At 40.3% G+C, this 22,807-nt stretch overlaps 1 protein-coding gene across 1 annotated transcript in view; it reads right to left on the reverse strand.

The window, feature by feature from the left end:
• Positions 1-22,807, reverse strand: part of LOC113569049 (stabilin-2-like) — a 48,223-nt gene that overhangs the window by 14,146 nt on the left and 11,270 nt on the right. The window contains 16 exon segments of the mRNA XM_035528189.1: positions 17,477-17,584; positions 17,745-17,993; positions 18,155-18,304; positions 18,396-18,515; positions 18,811-18,917; positions 19,223-19,388; positions 19,483-19,655; positions 20,061-20,166; positions 20,271-20,464; positions 20,717-20,824; positions 20,930-21,034; positions 21,300-21,449; positions 21,622-21,745; positions 21,986-22,020; positions 22,064-22,238; positions 22,446-22,624. Of these exon segments, the coding sequence (XP_035384082.1) occupies positions 17,477-17,584; positions 17,745-17,993; positions 18,155-18,304; positions 18,396-18,515; positions 18,811-18,917; positions 19,223-19,388; positions 19,483-19,655; positions 20,061-20,166; positions 20,271-20,464; positions 20,717-20,824; positions 20,930-21,034; positions 21,300-21,449; positions 21,622-21,745; positions 21,986-22,020; positions 22,064-22,238; positions 22,446-22,624 (2,249 nt within the window).

The raw sequence follows: 22,807 nt of genomic DNA on the forward strand, positions 1-22,807 counted from the left end.
CCATCATCAAAAACTCAGTCACCAGCTTTTCTCATTATATGCAAATTGCTATTGTATACATTTTAAAACCTTTAATGACTGGATAGAGGGCAGGGGATAGTCCAATCTATACATGTATATGTCTATGTCTGTACATTTTTATTAACTTAGGAAGCTCCTCAATCAAATTTCCAGTTCATCAAAACACTTTATTTCATTGTCACCTAACCTCAAACACCTTTTTCACGGCATCTTCAGGAAATAGTGGACACAGTCAGAATGTTATGTGTCCACGGAAGGTGATTTCTGCATCCACGTTGCTTCATGTCAGACTGGCAAGACTGTGCTTGGCCCCGGAAGTGCTGCTCGCATCTATATTTATTGTTATTATTATCATTGGTAGTAGTGTTAGTATTTTTATTATTGTTGTTATTATTATTAGTAGTAGTAGTATTGTTATTAGTAGTAGTATTAGTATTATTATTATTAATAATAGTAATACTGTTATTATTATTATTATTATTATTATTATTATTATTATTATTATTGTTGTTGTTGTTGTTGTTGTTGATTTTGTACAATTTATTTCTATTATTTTGTGAAGTTAAAATATAAACATTTTCAAAGCCTTGGCAATATTGTATTTTATAAAAATCCCATCAGTCAGTCTGGCTACGTAATACTGCTAGTCTCTGGAATTTAATGTTGATATTATTACTCACCAGAACCTACTTTAACATTATAGTGTCATTACACTGGGCTTTGAATTAGGCAGTTTTGGTATTCTGGATTAAGATTTCGGTGGTTCTCCTGGCAACAGCATCACCTGGTAATTGATGTGTTTTAGTTATTGTCTGTGCCCTGTGTTTCATGTGCTCCGCCTCCTTATTGTACTCACCCATGTCCTGTTTTCCCCTTGTTAGCAAGACAGTTATGGAGTTGATGAGATTCTTTATTCTCTGTAACGTAAACGACAACAAGCTCACTGGTGAGCTAACTCAGCAATAAAAAGGAAACTGAAATAAAATTCTCATACACGTTACATGATGACTTTGCCCAAGATGCAAAATAACCAAAACAGCTTCATATGGTCTTAATCATTTTTGGTCTTAACCTTTTGGTCAAATTTCATTCTGCAAGCAATCTGAACAAGGAGTAAAAAGGGATCTGAGTAAGTGAGTGAATATCAGCATCATTAATCTACATGTAATCTGAATTACGGGAGACGGGCTGGTTGTCACATTTTTTATTATGGCTCTAACCTCCCAATTGTATAATTTCCATCAGACAAACCTAGACATCATGAACTAGCAGAGTGTCTCCCTGCACAAAGGGAGTAGAACCTTAACAGTTACACCATTGGTATAATGAGCTATTAGATTTTGAATACATGTTGTGCATTTGTGAAGACCAGCTGCATGGTGGGATTGGTAGTCACAGCATAGGGCTGGTTGTCATGGTGAAATTTGTCACGAAGGGTCGGCCTCTCCGCGGGGGAACCATGCCCACCCACCATGAGACACAACGGAAACGCCTACTTCGTTCCCAATCAGCTGCCTACTAACCCGCTGCACCTGTTCTTTGTCTCTCCTATCACCTATTTCAACCCGCAGGTCAGTAGGGAGGATGCTGCGCATTAATGGCTTACCATGAGAGGAGTTGCCAAGCCAAGCCAAGCCAAGCCAAACCAAACCATACCAAGCAAAGCATTCTTCTTTCTTGATTTTCATTTTGCTACCAGACTTTTGTGCATTCACCTATGGAGAATAAAGAGCACTTTCTGGCAACCTCACCTCTTGCTCCCTCTGTGCCGCCACCATCACAAAATTATATTAGCCCTTTAATAAATGACTGTACAAAACAGAATAACACCTTTTACCAAAATTGCATTCTCATTAAAGAGAAATGAATGAAAAATTTACCAAATATTTCTGTGAATAAATATCTATAGAACTGAATCTAACACTGTTCAGCTCACTTAATCTAATGCTTCGAGTAGAATATTTAGTTGTGGCAAATTGTTTGGTTGATATTTGCACCATAAATTCAAGGAACAAGTACACACCTTGAGATGACACACCTTGAGATGACATCATCTTCATCAAGAATGTGACAACCACTACCACAAAGGCAGTTACAATAAAGGGCATGTTAATGACATCAACATTTGAGGAAACAGTTCAAATTAATACAATACAATGCTGTCTAATACAATACAATACTACAATACTGTCTCCACTGTTTTTAGTGACATAGTTGATTTCAAGGTATTAAATGACATGCTTGTAATGAGTCAAGAATACCTTTGGGGAAAAAATAATTAAATTGATACTTTTTCAGTATTACCCTACATGATTATAAACACATTGAAATAATAATCTTTACCCAACAATCATACAACATAATTTTTTCTACACAAAAAATAAATAAATAAATAAATAATTAAAATGGTTACGAGGTGGGTCAAACATTGTCGTATTGAAGCAAAGCTTTGTGCAACCTCTGCACACCAAAGACTTTCTGCTGCCAAAAATATTCATTCAGTTCTGAAAAACATTCTTGGAGGAAACTAACATGATGACTGGCCTACCTAATACCAATCGTTAAACTCTTCCACTTCATACCGTGTAGCTTGTCTTTAGTTCCCTTTAATTTCCCTTAATATTAGCCAAAACCTTAGAATATTGTTATGATAAAGGAAGTTATTATGTCTTTACATTTTGATTAAATACTGTCACCGAGCCCCCCCGCCCCACTAGGCACCTGGTACGGCCCACCGCGTGCAGTGGCGTTTAATCGTCTCGTTTGTAGCCACGCCTCTGTACTGAGCACGCGCCTGCACGTGGTTAGTCTGCTAATGTCTGCGTGCACTTACACCGCTGTGGGGCGCTGCTTCGCTGGCGGTTATGATCACGTTCACGATCGTCATGTTGTCTGTGTTAATGTTGACATCGGTAATGTTAGTCGTTGTGTGTTCATGTTCACCGTTTACGTTATATGTGAGTGCCGGTGTGTTTTCGTATGTTAATAAATGTCTCCGTGGAGGGAGTCTGTACGTCCTGCACTTGCCCTGCGGCACTCGGGTGTTACAAATACTCAGTGGTACGTGTAGGTTTTATGGCTCCATTTTATTTATGTTTGTTAAATTCATAATAGAAATTTGAATTTAATCTCAGCTAAATGTCATAAATGTAAGAGTGTTGTGTGTGACACTACCAATGCTTTTGACACCTACAATAAATAACTTATTCTAGTGTAACAATAAGTTAATAGTACATTGTCCTTGGCTTTCACTCATAATCAATTTATCATTAGTATAAATATAAAATAAATCTATGTAGCTTTACTACGCTTATAAATTAATTATAAAAACGATTATATTACTAATTTCATTTTAGGATATATAATAAGCTTTTCATATCTGATTTCTCCTTTTCTATTTGTTTTGAAAAAAAAAAAGGGCTGATATTTGAATCGCGTCATGTAACTTTTGTTCCATTAACAAAACTCTCCCTTTTATCTTAAACTCAGAAACTGCGCAGATCACCGAATTCTGAAATGTGTGAAAGTGTAGATGAAGAAAAAAGTAGGATTACATAAAATACTACAAAATATCACAGAGGTTGTAAAATTCATTTTTAGAAATGGTACTGAATGCCTTTAAGGTGTAATTTCCTCATGTTTTAAAACGTTAAATGTTTTTATTTAATGTGTATTTTTATGATGCGACTCCTAGATAGTACAGATTAAAAAGAAATAGGGAGCCTTTTCCAATAAACGTTAGTTTTATTTAGGCTATTTGTTTATTTGTTAATTTACTACGCTGCTAAGATTGTTGAGAATTGAAAATGTAAGTTTAGGCCTCTAATAGCGTAAGCAAAGTATTCCGAATGATTAAATGTGGAGAGCTTGCAAAAGATCACGTGTTTATTTCAATAGAAGAACAAGTGAGATACATGAGATAAAGCTTTTCAGCTTTGATTATGTACTACATATTACCATTTTTTAAAATGTTGAGAAACAATTGGTGACGCATGGCTGCGAAAGAAACTTTGGTATTTTTATACCTGGGTGTGAGTCCAGCTGAAAGCTGAAATAAACAATGTCGTATAAAATGTTCCATATTGTGAAAAGAAATCATTTTTTGAGTTTGAAGAAGTTCAAATGTAATTTCCTGAGGAAAGGCACTTGGTGTGGTCTCTTGGTCATGTGATTTATCTCTTTCTGAGGCTCCTCCTTCATGTCCTCATAGTCTGTAAAAAGAGTACATTCACATTTTTCTTTCTAAAATCTTAAAATAGCTTAAAATATTTTTATTTTTGTATTATACACATATTAAATCAGCTTGTAAAATGTTAATGAGTGAGAAAACAGAAATTGCCTCAGTGTTTATCTAATCACCACTATAGTGCTAAGAAATTCCATGATTTCCAAGAAATATAATATATGAAGATGTACAAATACTGTGCCTTAAATAAAATATCTTAAGAATAAAATGTAGCCTATTATCATTTATGACAACCAGTTCTGTTTTACTTTTAAGCCTCTGCATGATTCAAGGTACCAGACACATCATTTGTAGATCGCACTTAGACAGACGCATTTGTAGGACACAATTAGACAGATGTAGATGGTACTGAACTACAGTACTGTCTCAATTGTCTCCACTTGTATAAATATGGGTGCAATTGTTATATAAGTGAAGGGAGACTGTAGTTGCTATATAAATAGGAGTCCTCTGTCATGCATCAACATTATTACATTTCCATCTCATGTCATCACTAATGTGACCATGTTTTCACTGTGCTGCCTGTGTTCTTGATTTGACACACCGACTCCACCATACAGGTGGAATGTAGTGGAGGACACAACAAGGGAAGCCACTCACCATTTACACCTCCTACGTCCTTTCCAGCAGTGATGATGTCATCACTGTTCTCTGGTGTGTCCACTACACCAACATGCAAAGATCAATTATGATGTTAAAATATAATGAATATATATATAATATTATATAATATAAATATATATTTACAGCATTAAAGTTTCTACATTTTAAAAAAATACTTACTTTCTGTAACATTTGGGTTTGTTCCAGCATCATTACAGTCTTCTGGTGTGGCCACTATACCAACAGGAGAAGACATATGATACTGATATCAATAAAATAAGTGTTACATTACAACCAATTGTTCTGATTCAGTGCTTGCATTTGACATAAATGGCCTTGTATTAAAATCTTACTTGCTGTAATGTTTGGGTTTAGTCCAGTGGTAATAACGTCATCATAGTTCTCTGTCATCTCCTCTGTTATATATAGAGATTTAGAGGAAAATACCAGTACATTAGCATTTATTTCATTAACTGCTTTCATGTATGAGGCTACAATGTTGTAACTTTACTAGTCATACCTGTCACAACAGCAGCATTCTGATCATCAGTAATGACATCATCATAATTCTCAGATACGTCCTCTACACCAAAACACAGATGTACCGAGACACACAGATGTAACTGAGCTGGCAGCTCTTAAAGCAGAGAAAGGCTCCATAAAAGTAGCACAGGCATCATTCATTTACAGATGATTTAATGATTGTCTTTTCTTTTTTATTGATTTATTTGTTTGGTTATTAATTTTTATTTTATTTGTGATCTCAGATGTTTGTAATGATGACTGAATATAAAAGTGCTCCCCATACAAATTCATACTTGTATTCACACCAAACAAATGAACAGTTATGGGTTTGTAGTAAGAATGTTTGTTCTGTCTGACAGACAATCCCTAATACAGAACCACACCTGCTACAATATCAGGACTGGGTCCAGCAGTGATGACATCATCGTAGTTCTCTGGTATGTCCTCTCTTTCTATGTCACCTAAGTTCAATAAAAGCAGACTGTGCTTAAAACAGTCCAGTCATCTTTTCATAGTTTGGTTTAAGGAAGTAGAATCACATGATCAGTTAATAAAGGAACTCACTTATGAGGTCACCGATGGTGGTGACATCATCGTAATACTCAGGCTGGTCCACAGTCACAGACTTTTCTGGAAAAAGATGATAACTTTGTTTTTTACACAAATTAAAACAAACTGGTAATGAGAATGATGTACAAACTGTAATTCTCTGATATGTATTTTGTAAACTACTGCATGTGACTCTGGTTAAAATATGGGGGAAGCACTTCTGCAAAACATCTTCTGATCTACAGATGAATAAAATGTTTAACCAGTGCAGTAAATCAGACTGAGACAGAAAAGCTCTCATTTATCTAACGAAGAGGAACACACACTACCAGATAGACTCATATGAGACAAAGTGGAAATCTAAAAGAACAAATAAATATTTCATGCTAGGTAAAATTTTACATTTTCTGTAACCATTCATCACAGAATATTATAAATAAGGTTCAGCTAGGTGAGTTTTAATAATAAATTATTTTATTGCTTATCCATCATTCTAATATTTCTAAATGGGATCCAATTTGACACAAACATGCAGTGGCCGTTACCTGAGACAAACGCCTGATCCACATCCTCATATCCTGAATGCTGGGATTCAGAAAGGACACTTCCTGTTAGAGAAGAGCAGAACAGTCATGTGACAGCTACAGAACACCAAATCAACCACAAACTGACTCATGTGATCATAATCAACTGGGCTGGTTACAGGAAGATGGAAATAATAACACTGCAGCCAGTAGAGGGCAGCCTAAGACCCCACACACCAGAAGACACACACACACACACACAACCACACACAGCCAAACTTACCTGCATAATAGAAATTTGGGGACACTGCTTTCCATGGTGTACAGAGATGTATAGAGTGTATAGAGGCTACACAAACAACCCTCTTTCATACTCTCTCTCTCTCTCTCTGACTCTCTCTCTCTGACTCTCTCTCTGACTCTCTCTCTGACTCTCTTCCTGCACACACCTGCTGCTCTGTGGTTTTCTCATCCTGTTCCTAAACTAAAGGTGTACAGGAATAACATAGTTGAGCTTCCCCTGCCTAATAGATGATTATCAGCAGAATTACCACACTCCTCACATGCAATCAAAGACACATTTACTCTAATACACATTCACCACTCACTTTCATGACAGTCTCTCATTATTTTTAAATTATTTTCTTATTATTTGTGCAGCTCAGAAAAACCAGGAAGCATTTGGAAAAACAAACACACACACACCCTCTCTCTCTTCTCTTTTCTTATGTCTCTCACACAAAAATAATTGCAGGCACAGACACTCTCTCACACACATACACACACACACACACACACGCACACACAAGCATGTACACATTTTATCTCCCACAACTTTGTAAGCCTTTACACACAAGCTCTCTCTGTCTCACACACACACACACACACACACACACACACACACACACACACACACACACACACACACACACACACACACACACACACACACACACACACACACACACTTTCTCTCACTCCCTCTGCCCCCTTTCTCTCTCTCTCTCTCTCTCTACGCACACACCTGCTGCTCTGTGGTTTTCTCATCCTGTTCCTAAACTAGAGGTGTACAGGAATAATATAGTTGAGTTTCCCCTGCCTAATAGATGATTATCAGCAGAATTACCACACTCCTCACATGCAGCCAAAGACACATTTACTCTAATACACATTCAACGCTCTTTTCACCCACTGGCTCCTATTATTTTACATTATTTTATTACTATTTGTACACCTGAGAAGAATTCCAAAGCATCTGGAAAATCAAACACTCTCTCTCTCTCTCTCTCTCTCTCTCTCTCTCTCTCTCTCTCTCTCTCTCTCTCTCTCTCTCTCTCTCTCTCTCACTCTCTCTCATTGTTTTATATGTAACGTTGGGAGGCAGAGGCAGGATGCCGAGGTGAGCCATTGTTGTGATGAACACAGACATTTAACGCACACAGCAAATAAAACAAAACACAAACACAAAGAAAACTAAGTGATAACAGGACAAACAAATGGTTAAACAAGAGGTTAAACAAGGGATCAAGCAAGGGGTCAAACACCGACAAAAGACATACTTAAAACAGAGCCTTAAATACGCACACTATCAAGAAAGATAATGACAGACAATGACAGATAGTGACATAACCGATTAATGAGGTCGGGGCATGGTGATGAAGACACACACACACACACACACTCACACAAACTCACACACACACACACTCACACACACACGAACTTGGGGAGGACTTGTGGAGGAGGGGGCTGTGCCGTTACATTATATAATTTTCTTATTTGCGCTGCACAACAAAATTACAAATAATTTTGGAAATTAAATATTATTTTGATCACTGGGCATGCATTCAGATGTGTTTGGTTATTCGATTATTTGGAAGAAACCTCTCAATTATAATATAAATATAATTCAGTTAGTCTCAGTTTGAAGACTTCACAAATATCACCCACCCCTTCGAGTGGAGATACGGGTTCTTTTATTGATGTATCTGTGGTTGATTTCCTCATAGACTGCCTCAGGCAGAGTCTTACGCCTCCTCTTAGAGATCACTGGGTGGAGACAGACAGAAATATGGTGTCACTTCAGTGTAACAGAAGACAGACAGACTCAAGGACTAATGATGTTCAGAGAATATCCAGAAACTGGACTGAAGATGATGTGTGAATGTGTCCCACCTCTCCTGAGCACTCTGTTCTGGTAAACCAGCCCAGAGAGAAGCACTAAGGCCAGGAAGAGCAGCACTCCCAGTACCAGCAGAACCACTGTAGGGGTGGTGCACGGAACAGCTGCTGATGTAGTTTGTAGAGGACTGGTTGTCTTCTGAGCATCTGGAAAGAAAAATATACACCAACAACTCTGAAGAACAAGCAATAATGTTTCCACAGTCACTTATGAAAATGACTAAGAGACAAAGTGTGAACCTGTAATGGTGGAGGTGCTTGTGGTTGTTCTGGGTGCAGTAGTAGGAGACACATAAGGGTCTGTCAATATAAAAGCAGAACACCCAGACATTCAAAATACATATTCATGTTCTCCAAGAAGATAAACAGAAATTAAGCACTAACCAATTTAACTCTCATTAGCCAAAATGACAATGAAAATAACCTTTTGCAGATTATCAACGGGAGAAAAGACTTTTGCATGGAACTTGAAACAACAGAATCAAGCAAAATCCTCTGACCTGCACAGGTGACTCCAGCATCCTCTTTGTGGGAGCAGTCAGTGTGTTTCTTCAGAGAATAACTGCAGTCCCTCAGGTGAATCTCATCCCCTCTGCACTTCACTCTGTTCAGCCAGATCACCCCTTCACCAGCACCAAAGGCAGCACTCCCATCAGCCCTCAGTGCCTTCCCACAGCCCAGCTGTCTGCAGACCACCTCAGCATCCCTGATGTCCCACTGATCATCACAGATGGAGCCCCACACAGCGTTATGGTAAACCTCCAACCTCCCAGAGCAGCTTCTCTCTGCTCCCCTCAGCCTGAGAGGCATGTGATCTACATCACACACACACACAAACGAATAGGCATGGCAACAGTAATTAATAGCCTAATCATGCCAAAAACACATTGACTTTATGGTCAATTTATTTCCTTACTTGAGCACTGTCTCTGGTAGGAAGATGAGGAGCACTTCAGATGGCTTCGCTGCACCTGAATATTTTCCTTTTCTGCAGTTGTGATAAGGTACTTCATTAATCATTGCGCTGTTATACTTAAAGCTTTGAATTTCCAGTGGTATTCAGTGTTGTTGCTATTTCAACCAGTTTAATATTTTCTGTGCAAAGACATCAGTTGATTTCAAATCAATGAAAGGGTGCCCCTACCTGTGCAGGTAATGTGAGCCACACGTGAACTGCATGTTTCTTTCCCCCAGGAGGAAGATGGGCAGTGCCACAGAGTGGAGTCATGTTTCCTGCATTTCAGATCATCCAGCCAGTCAGGAGATGATTCCACTCTTGATTTGTTACTATTCTCACTGCCAGATGTTCCGCAGTTCAGCTCTTGACAGATTAAAGTTGCTGTTTCTTCATCTATTCTATTTTCACACACATTTCCCCAGGTTCCGTTGTAGAACACTTCCAGATTTCCTTCACAGCCCTCTGTAAGTCTGATCTCTTTAAACTCTGAGGGCAGAAGGAGAGTTTATGAAAAGGTCTAAAGTTTAAATAACACTTGTTTAAACTTAGTGTTTTGTATGTTATAGGAATTGTTAATGTAATTCAATTTTATATATTTTCTGTTACCACAAGAAGCTATACAAGCATTACTGCATGTAAAAACTAGTGCACATACTGAATAACTATTAACTACAAAGGGTGGAAACACATCAATAACTGCAGTAGTCAGCACACTTTACCTGAGCACACCACTCCTACATCCTCTTGATGTCCACACTCATCTTCTCCACAGAGTTGATACCTGCAGTTCCACATGGACGTCTCGTTCCCTTCACACTGCACCTCATTCAGCCATATGGACCCAGTTCCAGGACCAAACCAGGCTGGTACGTGGGCACTGAGGGCCACTCCACACTGCAGCTGCCTGCACACCACCTGAGCATCCTCAAAATCCCATAAGTCATCACACACTGTCCCCCAAGAACCATTGTGGAAAACCTCCAGCCTTCCTGCACAGTCTCCCCCAGAACCAACCAGTCTGATGGAGCTGTGGCCTGAGTTAAACACACCTACACACACACACACACACACACACACACACACACACACACGCACAGACAGAACACTGTATATATGTATACAGAACTATGTATATATGTACACAATCACGCAATTGAATGTCCAGGATAGTTCCGAAAGTTTAACCTTTGCAGTTTTGTTAAATGTTTTACCTAAATAATGTTTTACCAAAATCATTATTTTTGATACTAAGAGATAAATGTCATAAATCATCACACAATAAGGACCCATTTTAGGTCAATGTAACACATACCAGAGCAGGTGATTGACAGCTGTTCCCTGGAGCTGCAGGAGAGGTTGAGCAGTTTTGCACTGCTGCAGTTCCCCAGATGAGCTTCACTCCCAGAACAATTGAAACCCGTCACACACATGTGGCTGTGTTGATCAGGGTTGGATGGAGAGGAGCTGGAGAAGTTCAGCACAGAGCCACAGCCCAGCTGTCTGCAGATCACTGAGGCCTCAGACACACTCCGGGAATCCAGGAGAACTCTCCTCCAGTCCTGACTGAAGTAAACCTCAACCTGCCCCTCACACTCCCTCCCTCCAGACAACCTCACTCGCCCCTCATGAAAGGCCTGAGAGGAACCTGAATGGGAATATAATTAAATCTGAAAATTAAAAAGGTTTTTATTTTAGCATGCAAAATATATTTAATGTTTTAAAACTTCAGTACCTGAATGGGAATATAATTAAACATGGAAATTAATTAGCTATTTTTTTAGCATGCAAAACATCACTAATTTCACTAATGTGGTGTACATGAGTGGAAGAGCATACCACTGCAGATGACTCCAGCATCCTGTTTATGAGAACATGCTGTTCGACTCCATGATGAGATGAGACATTCTGACAGGTGTGTCTCGTTCCCATGACAATCAAACACATCAGCCCTAACGTGGCCACTTCCTTCCCCAAACCAGTCCGCCCCCAACACAGCCACAGCACTCCCACACTTCAACTGTCCACAGAGGACACTGGCAGCTCTCATATCCCAGCTATCACCACAAACTGAGCCCCAGTCACTGAGGTACTGGAGCTCCACTCGACCAGAACAGGAGTCCCAGCCGTTCACCAGACGCGCCGCTGTGTAACCTGAACAAACATCTGACATATTACGGCAACAGCACTTGCATTCATATTTAATGTCATTATACGTGTATGCAAATGGACAGCAAGCTATATTATGGGTATGTAAATAGCAAGAATAAAGATAAATATTGACAAATAACCTGAACATATCAGTCCCACATCTTTGTCATGGGAACCGTTTTTGGGTGAAGATGTTGTTGGACAGAAGTAAATCTTAGATTCGTTGCCTCTACACTGAAGCTCCTTTGGCCACACCTTGCCCTCCCCTCTGCCAAAAGCAGCTGCTCCCAGCACCTCCACAGGAAGCCCACAGTCCAGCTGTCTACACACAACCTCTGCATCCTGCTGGTCAAAGTCAGCATCACACACTGTGGTCCAGGTCCCTTTATGAAGTACCTCCACTCTTCCAGAGCACAGGTGAGGACCGTCGGTAAGTCTGGTGTTCTGACCTGTGCATTGAAATTGTTTTAATAATAATTACACTAAACACAGTATAAAACCATCTAAATTATTTCTTGTAATGATAGAATTAGTAATAAATTGATGTTGATTTACATTTACATATACAGTATTTGGCAGACACTCTTATCCACAGCGACTTACAAATGTGCTTTGACATTTACTCATAGAATATATCTTAGTAGAGTAGGTTACAGTCCAAGATACCATTGAGCTAGAATACTGTTGAAGTACAACAGCAGTACAACAACTTACAGGCTGTACAACTTCAGTACAACAATACAGCAACAGTACAACAACTTCTAGGTTGATGCCTAGAAGTGCAAAACATGCATACGCTCAGACAATAATATGTGCAATAACAAACAATACTCTACAACAAGTAATAGCGTTTCAGTTACTCAACATGGCTGCAGAATCAATGGTCATTTAAATATTGCACAAATAGCTGGGTCTTCAGTCTGCATTTGAAGACTGCAAGGGACTCTACTGTCCGGACAGCCAGAGGAAGTTTTCGATCCACCTTCTGGGAGCCAGGAAAAAGAATAATCTTCATGCTTGTCTTCCATGAGACTTGGAGCAGGGTATTTCAAGCCGAGCCATACATGAGGTTTGAAGTACTCAAGGTACGGATCGGGCTTTGACCATTGACATCATTTATGGAGGCGCTGGTCCATTTTTGGCAATGTAAGCGAGCATCAAAGTTTTAAATCTGATGTGGGCAACTACTGGAACCCATTGAAGGAAATGCAGGAGTGGAGTGATATGTGTGTACTTCAGAAGATTGAAGACCAGTCGTGCTGCTGCATTCTGGACAAGTTTATCATGAATGTACAGTCCAGCTCTCAACAAACAACATCTGTAACTTTGTAATGTTGAGCGGTATGGAGGTGGACACGTGCGGAGACGAGCGAGATTTATTATGGGTAAATCTAAAATCAGAGTCATTAAGGCAGTCCAGGGTCAAAGAGCCGAAACGGAGAGTACGAGGATACATAATTAACAAAACAAACACACGGAGGCAAACAGGGGAAGCAGGCTATAACAGACTAGGGGAAACTCAGGGCTAAGAAACATGAAGGTTAGATTACAAACTTACAGGCTTTGCAAAAACATCAAAACAACCAAACACATTCACAATCACATAAACACAAACATTCAAATGAACAGCAAAACACTGGGATCCAGACAGTTTAAATACCTGAACTTAATACTAGAAACGAGGGACAGGTGTGGAAAATCAAACGATGGGAGGAAAAAACGTAACTTAAACACACAAGACAGGGAAAACACGGAACACGGAACCTGGGAGGGACAAACCTGCTGGTCAAAAGTCTTTAAACACCTCTTAAAGTCCTGAAACACCTTGACTATCTCAAAGCACCAGTGAGGACCATTTGTACAAGTAAGGACACACAGACAGAAACACTCCATCAAAACATGAGAATTTGTGAGACGATGTCCAGTCATTCCTCTAAGGTAAATCTACTCTCCCAGAGACCTGGTGCAGGTCATTAGTTAAGACTGGGATTGAAATCTATGTATTATAATGATAAACCACAGGAACATTAAAAAAGAATAATAAAACCCTTCTATATATACACACAGTACATGAGTTGGATTTCTTCATAACTACAAGTGGACACACCAATTTACTGAGTTTTGTATTTAATAGATCTGCTAAACATTACAGATTTAAAATAAACGCAAACAGTAAAGTTCTATTTGTGTGTATCATGACTACATATAACAATGTAAACAATATAGTTGCTGTGTTGGACATTCATTGTTTTCTCAAAGTAATTACTTGGTATGACAAGTACAGCAGCTCCAGCCAACCCACAGCTCAGCTCTCTACACACCACTGCAGCATCTCTCATATCCCAGTCATCACTACACACTGTTCCCCACTGTCCTTCATGAAGAACCTCCACTCTGCCAGCACAGTGACTACTACCATTCACCAGCCTCACACTGTCTGTTAAAGGATAGTGAGAGAGGAGAGAGAGAGAGAGAGAGAGAGAGAGAGAGAGAGAGAGAGAGAGAGAGGAGGATTTAGGGTGTTAGAATCATGGTTGGAATACCAGGAGCAGCATCTAAAAGAAGGAACAATAAAGGCAGCTGATTCTAATTCATCTGCTTTACTTCTGATAAAGAAGAGAAGATGATAACTTGAACTTTACTGATTCCCAGAGTAATGTGAGGTATATCAGAGAAACACAGAATACACACATTCACACATAAATAAATAAATATATATGTAAAAAAAAAAAAAGCATATAATACACAATAGCTCAGAAATACCAGGTAATGACCAGCTAATAATGAACAGAGAGTATTCACATGTACTGAACTGTACTGGAACATGAGTAACTTAGAATTGCTCTTGAGGAGACACAGATGACCTACTGATAAAAACTCCTGCAGACGTCTGTGTGATTAGATATTACTGTGTGTACACAAACCAGGGAGAAATGGTGGCATCTCCCATTAGCACTGAGAATGTGAAGGAGTGAAGGTCTGAAAGAGGGTTGAAGACGTTTAGTGTTGCTCTCTGTCCTGATGAAGGGGACTGAAGGAGCTCCTGAGCTCTACCAGTGTACTGTGCAGTGGGGGAGGGAGGGAGGAGCTCAGGAACTGAGTGCAGTTTCTCCTCCTCCTCCTCCTCCTCCTCTCTGTCACAGCCTGTGGAGAGTCCAGGCTTCACCCCACTACACACTCCACTTTCTACACCAGCTTATGCAGCCTGTTCAGACTGGTGATCACTACTGTCTCAACTAACTCTGATTCATTACAGAGTTGAGTCACATTTATAGTTTCTTATATAGCAATTTGTTAATCTAACTTTATTTCTATAGCACTTTTCATACACAGTGGCAATTCTAAGTGCTTCACATAAAAGATTAAAATTATAAACAATCAATCATAATCAATTATAAATAATAGATTTAAGCAGAACAAATTTCAAATGAACATCTAACTACTACTAAAAGAAATTAAAATGCTAAAAGATTTCAAATTAAGCAAGTAAACATGCTGAGACAAAATAAAATAAAGACAATCAATTAAGAATGAAAAATATAAAAGTGCATTTTAATTATGAAAATTAATTTTAAAATTTTAAATTAAATTCAGAAATGCTCTGTACTAATCTGAGTTGAAATCTTCATAAAACTAAAGGCTTATTGTACAGACTTAAAAGTATCTAGTATCAGGGCTCGTCTAATACTCTGTGTCTACTGGCTCCTTTTAAGAGCTAAACACTGTCTCTCCATGATTAGTCTTTACCTTGGGCAGGACTAACTGACTAGTTCCTACTGATATGAGAATGTTTGTATAATTGAGTGTGTACTTACCAGCAGTAGTGAGTGAGACTGTGGACATCAGAAGAATTAAAGTCAGACAGCTGTTCATCTCCCTCTGCCCTGCACACACTCTGTTCAACTCAGCAGGAAACACAAGCTTCACCTCCACTACCCCAGAGAGACTGAAGGAACTGTGTCCCCTCAGCCCCCTATAGAGAGAGAGAGAGAGAGAGAGAGAGAGAGAGAGAGAGAGAGAGAGAGAGCTCCTCACAGCTGCCAATCACAATCACTGTTACCTTATTAGACAGAGAAGGGGAAATCATCAAACATTGTCCAGTGACAAATCAGAGGATGCATGTTTGACTTACTCCATATATATCAAAAGAACGTCAGCGCGGATGAACAGAACTCCACCTCCCGTCTATAGAGGCGTCTGACCGAGGAGAGTGTGGTGAGAAAGTCACCAGCATACAGGAGACTGATTTCAGAGTGAGGAAGCACTCAGTGTAGATTCAGCTTTAATGCCACCTGCACAGAGCTGATCTAAACACTGATTAATACTGTATCTGACAGACAAATACACACCTAGTTTGGGTAAGGATACGGATTTAGAAAGATACTGGTTTATCACTCAAAGCACTAGTTTATCACTCAAAATAAACTAAATTGAATAGAAAAACATACAAAGACTTATATTTTAATAGCCTAAAGTGAGAAAGATGACGCTTGGTTTTCAGTTATTTGAAAGGAAGCATATAATAATGAAATTATGGCTGCAAAATAGAAAAACAGTAGATAATTTAATAAACACTTTAGAATATATGTTTTATTACAATTCAATTTAAAAGTTTTAAAAACCTTTATATAGATAATGATAAGATGTGACAAAATCATTTTGCCGTATAACTGTAATACATATTTCATCCACAAGGTAGCAGAAGAGGATTATGAATTTTATAATCACGGCGGTGAAACAGATATTTTATTCTACTGACAGAAAAAAGTGAGAAAAATTCGCCCTCACTAAAAACACATAAGAAGTGTTTTATTCTTCAATGGGCAGTTTTTTAAAATAAACCAAGAGAGAAAGAGAACAAGTGATAATGGCACAGAGAGTATTATTGTATTCTGAAATGATTTTGAATACAGCTCTTTCAAAATGCATCAAAGACTAAATACACACTTTTTTCTATCAGATAAGACTTGTAGTTATAACCCTGTTATAACCCAGTCCAGAGTATCTGAAACTTGCACCATTCTGGCTTGTTCCCAAATCACAGACTGTGTGCAGTGTTGGATTCTGGACCAGGCTACACCTATGAGAAGACAGTGGCAGAAGGGCTAGGGGCACTTTATAGCCTCGACTTTTGTCTCAAGTTAGAAATTTGTGTTCAGTGAAATATACCTTAGAGTTTATGAATCACAACTGATACAAATGCTTTTGTTTGTTTATTTGTGCATGTAGTGGTAACATGAACATAAACTTGTTATACCAAAGGAATAATCAAGGCCAACAAACATGTAAACATTCAACCACACAACACATGCACACAGAGACGTAAACAGTTTTACACACATAATCACAAAAGTACTTCCCATTTTACTGGGTCGTCAATGTCCAGTTCATTTCAGTTCAGCTTTATGAAACTGCCGTTCAATCTTTGTTCTTTTTTTCTTCGGCCCTCTTATGGTCTGCTAAGGTACTGCAGCACTTGAGTGTCCAGCTGCTCTACAGCAGTTCAGGCTCTGAGCTGTACGGAGAGTGTCTGAGTGAGATCCCACATCTCTTCAGCTATCCTGCAGCTGAATCATAAGAGCCACTGGCAACCACCTGCTGCTCATCATTCTTCTGGAACACAGTCCAGTGTTAGAACCGGGCAGCACAAAGTTTTGTTCTGTTTCAGTCTGTAACTGTAATTATGCATAACTGTAATCTGTAACTAATTCTTTTACTTACCTCATCTGCTGGGAGGTGGGGGTCAGTGGGGGCAGGTGTGGACTCATACGTGGGGTTGGAGATGTACGGGGCTGATCCAGAAGGGCTGCTGTCTTCATTCTCATCTTCCTGAAAGCCAAACACACATACTTGCATACAACATATACACACTATAACAGTCTAATTCATTTTCCTTTTATTAAATCTTTCTTCACATGTTTGGATTAATTTTTCTGTTTGCATATTAAAAACATGTTGCTATCTTGTGACGCACCGTGTCCACACTAACCTTGAAGTAGTGGAACTGGAAAGGCTTGGATTGCTGGGTGTAGAAATGGTAGGCCACAAATGCTCCAGCCACGATAAGGATGACGAGTAACAGAACACCGATGCCCATCCCTGCCTTGTGGGCGGGGTGGAGGGAAGGGGCCGGAGGGGGTGGAGCTTTCAGTGGTCCATGCAGCACATGGATGATCCCATTGGATGCAAAAATGTCGGATTCGATAATGTAATGGTCATTGACATATCCAAATGAAGCCTGGAGGCAGAAAGGATCTGTTAAACTTTGTTGGTAATTATTTGCATCCACTAACACAGTTTTCAGGAGATATTGTGCATGCCTGATTTAGACTTGAAGTAAATGTAATTGTTTAGAACATCCACTAACTATAATGCAGCTTAAATGAGGTAAATGTTTACCAGTGTCTGGGGGCTCTGCAGGCTAGGAACCCCTTTCACACTGAGTGTATGTCCCAGATGTGTTCGAACATGGCTGACGTTAATGAGAGCTTGCAGCACCAGAGCTCTCCCATCCAGCAGGTGGTGCTCTAAATCCCTGTAGGACAGTGTCTATTCCAGAGAGAGGGGGAGTGTGAAACACCTTTAATCTTGACTCATGAAGAATGCAGACATCTGTGTGGTATGGAGAGGACCAAGCTACCTCGTTCTCATAGAGACCGTCATTATCAGGCACAAACAGGGTGGACTGGGTGGTTATGTTGCTGAGACGCCTCACAAACTCTTGACCTGATGCTGAAGTTCTGGAGCAATTCAAGATTTGCTGGGGATGGGAACAATTTATGAGACCAGTCAGTGTCAGTTACTGGGAAACATCAGAGCCAAATCTGGTGGCAAGAGTCTGATATGAGTGCATCTGATATCAGTGCATCAATGTACACAGCATAGAATGCTAGTCCTTAAGAACTACTCTGATAAAAGCAGAACTAATATGTTCTGGTAACAACAAACTGGCTGTAATGCAGTTTACTCAGGAGTGTTTTCTTTAATACTCCAGGGATTCTGTTTGGAAAGTGCAGAACATGTTTTTCATGCAGCTTGTAAGCTGTTATACTCACTGACAGAAAGTTGGAAAAGTTGGGCTTGGAGGAGAGAACCTGTAGCAGGTTTCCAGTGCAAGTGTATCCATCACCAATGTAGCCCATCTTACACTCACATTTCACATCTGGTAAAACAATAATATTAACAAATAAATAAACACACACACACACACACACACACACACACACACGCACGCACCATCTATATTTAACAGCATGGATTGTTGTATTAAATGCAAACTTGAGGCTCAGTATAGTTTGGCTTGAAGTTGGAATTAAGGTTTAAGGTTGGTGTTATAGTTAAATATTGGGATTATGGTTTGAGGCTGAGGTTATGGTTTGAGTTTGGAGTCATAGTTGAACTATGGGGTTTAACATGTTTAACATGTTTTATGTTTGTCATACACCGTCATAAGCTGCATGGTCTTACCCTTTGGCCGGTAGCAGAACGTGTCCCAGGTCCTGCTCAGGTCAGTTTGTTTGCCGTAGTCCACGATGCCCACATGACCAAAGCCACATTTGAGGTGGGAATAGCTCATGGGATAGGCCACGCGCTCCTGCTCGAGCCACCCGGCAGAACACAGACTGTACCCAGCCTGCGTGGCCCACAGATAGGACGTCAAACATACCGCACAGCCATCTCTATCTCTTGCTCAGATGCTCAGTGTGCCTACTTGCATCTACACCCACCTGCTGAGCGTAGGACAGTTGTGTGTATGTAGCAATAGTGCCTCCCTCCTGCTTGCAGGCCTCCTGGGCCTGTGTGTAGTTGAGTTTGTACACTCCCAGTGGAGAACGGTAGTGGAAGACCCCAACGGTCTTATCTGAGGTAAAGCAGATAAAGTGTAGATTACACATTTAGCCTCAACCCTACAATTTCACCCTGATGGCCAAGAAATAAACAATTATCCATACAGTTACTTATATTTCACTCAAATAGAGAAACAATGTCAGAACCTTCATTCTTGCAGGGTTTCCCTAGTACAAACCAAAGAAAGTTGATATTCTCAACAAACAGTATTACAGACAGTATTTTATTACAAAACAAATATGGTAGGCAATGACTGGGAAACCTGGAAAGGAGTGACTGGGAGAAATGTTCTGCCCAATCTGAAGCAAGAGGTGGGATGTTATTTGACTTCTGTACTATCCATGATTGGTGTACAACAAAGACAAAGTCTGAACACAAGGCTGCTCATAAGTGTACATATTATCAGAGCACCTTAGGCCAAAGGTCAGTGATTAACTTTGTGGTTGTGTCATCTGACCTGAGGCCATGTTTTGAACACTCATGTGGAGAGAGCTGTGCACCTTCAGCTCACACTCCAGACCATCACCAATGTAGTTAGGCTGACACTCACACTTCTTCTTATTCTGGGGTTTTACAAACACACACACACACAGCATATAAAAAATATACAGTTCATTATGCAGGTGTAGAGGAAGGTGTAGGTGTAGAGGAAGAGAAGCCTGCTCACTGCTCCAGTCATTGTACAGATGGCATGCTCGTGACAGCCTCCGTTATCATCTGTAACACAGGGGTCCACCGGCGAGCAGACATGGCCGTCTCCAGAGTAGCCCGTCAAGCAGGTGCAGTTCACCTTCTCGTCCTTCTGGGAGCATTTGGCATTCTTCGAGCAGCCTCCATTCCAGAACCAACACAGGTCAGCCACTGGAGGCAGGGGAGAGAGATTGGAGAATGGTTTCAAGTGAGCCATCATCTCCGCTGGTCCGATATGTCTGTTGAAAGAGAGGTCGAGCTTTTCTCGATCGCATCTCATTTCCTACACAGACCAAAGACTAAGGGAGCACAAGCCACTACTTCTGTCTGTCAGGTTGTTCCTTTCTGGAGAAGTAGTTGCATTGAAGGAGTGGTTATAGGAGGACGAGAGCTGAGGCCAGACTGGAGAAGTGTAGTGTTTACCTGTGCAGGTGAGCCCGCCTCCCTCGTAAAATGGTTTACAAACACAGGAGTTGTTCTTGGCACACACCGCCTTTGCATGGCAAGCAGGGACGCGCACAGTGCTGTCGGCTACGGCATCAGAAAGGCAGCGAGGGTTTCAGCATTGATACAAGGAACATTCACATCCCCCATGCTGTACAAACAATGTGGAGATGTGGTGGGTGTGTGCCGTACCCAGCTTGTGTTCACACAGTGGACCAGTCCAGCCCTCATCACAGAAGCAGGAACCTGTGCCGTCTGGACTCTCATCAGAAGATCCATGTTCAGAACAGTTACAGGCTGTGGGGACAGGAAGTGAGGGGGAGAAAAAACATTCAATAGAATTTCCACTTCCTCCACTCCATCTGAAAAAGCTTTTCATGGATATGATTATGGCACAGTGCTTGTGTCATTCATGTGTGGAAAGCTGAATGTATAATGAAACTGTCTCATACTAGCAAAAAGTCTAGTAAGATGCATACATAAATTCACACGCTGTAGTTCACTATTCAGCTTTGCAAACACTTTTCAACTAGATTATTAAATGTTCAGTAGAGAATGTGACCTTTGCACTCTGGTCCAAAGTGGCCATCTATGCATAATTCTCAGGCCACTCCCTGGTACCCAGGAAAACATGTGCAGGTGCCGTTGCCTAGGTGATCCTCATCACACTGTCCATGGTTACTACAGGGGGATCTTGGCCCTCCAGGACAGGCTGGAGAACAGGTTGTAGTGAGAATATCACACACACAATGCCACCATCACTTTCACTGTTATTATGCAAAAGCAACAATGTCTAAGAACCCAGAAGGGCCCAAATATAGCTGACATCAAGAACATGATTAGTGAGTTTTAGTAAAATGTGAATGAAGTCTGGACTACTGTACCGAGACAATCCCTGCCGTAGTAACCTGAGCAGCACTTGGGCTTCCATATGACCATGGTGCACACAGACTGACATCCAGCATTCACAGATGAGAAGCGTCTGGGTAGGTCACACCTCTGTATAGACTGCATTCCAAAAACATGTTAAAATAAAATGTAACATATAGAAATGATTAGCCTTAAGGTAACTACAGGAACATACTCAAATGAGAGATCTTCATGGAAAAATACATATAAAACAAATGTAATATCTTTCACATAGTGTTTGTATGAGTTGGATGAAGCATTTATGATTTTTTAGAAAGGTAGTCATTTATGTGTACATAGTGAAATGGGCATGGATTTGTGATTACAGAGAAAACATACCTTTGGTTTACTTATTGAAATGCATTCAGATGACACTGTAAATGCATTCAGATGACACACAGCACAACACTGAACTACAGATTGGAAAGTGCTCTCTGTTCCCTGATTGGTCCTTTCTCTCCTGAAGCTCCTCTCCTGAGTCCAAGACTTTTCCATCACTCACTATTTGGTCCTCTCCGACGCAGCTCACAGAGATGTCAGAGCCCTGAAGGGTCTTCATTGAACTGAAATGAATCATTTCTGCAGACTGCATCTAAACAAGACACATACAAAATCATTGCATATATACTCAGGATTACAAGGGCACAAGCTTCAGTTTCCTCTATAGCTGGAACCTCCATCAGAAACACAATGCACAGCAGGCATGTGGAGCTCTAAACAGTGACGTAGGTCCTCCGGAGCTCTGTCTGAACTGGGTCCAACCTACTACCATCTGCACAGAATGAACTTACTGCCTTACCTTCATATCATGGAGGACATGGTACTCCAGGTACTCCTTCAGCTGGGCGCAGTTCTGCAGGCCGAACAGGAAGTCCTTCTGCTCCTCAGGCAGGGCAGCCATGGTGGAGTCGGTGGGGAGGAAGAGCGTGACAGGCTGATGGAGGCGGTCCTGCACCCGCTCCATCACCTCCGTGTCCTGGCAACAACAGACCAAATCACAAAAGTGTGGAGTGTTTTCTGCAGAGCAGAAGCCAGCAACACTTTTTTTGAAGGTTTTGCTTTGGGTGGTCCATTTACATGGTTGAACGCTCAAAATAAAATTTATTCCAGAACCATTTGATAAAACCAAACCATAAAAACAAAACAAGCAAACAAAGCAAG

The sequence above is a fragment of the Electrophorus electricus genome, chromosome 7, assembly GCF_013358815.1.
Source record: "Electrophorus electricus isolate fEleEle1 chromosome 7, fEleEle1.pri, whole genome shotgun sequence".
Lineage (NCBI taxonomy): Eukaryota > Metazoa > Chordata > Actinopteri > Gymnotiformes > Gymnotidae > Electrophorus > Electrophorus electricus.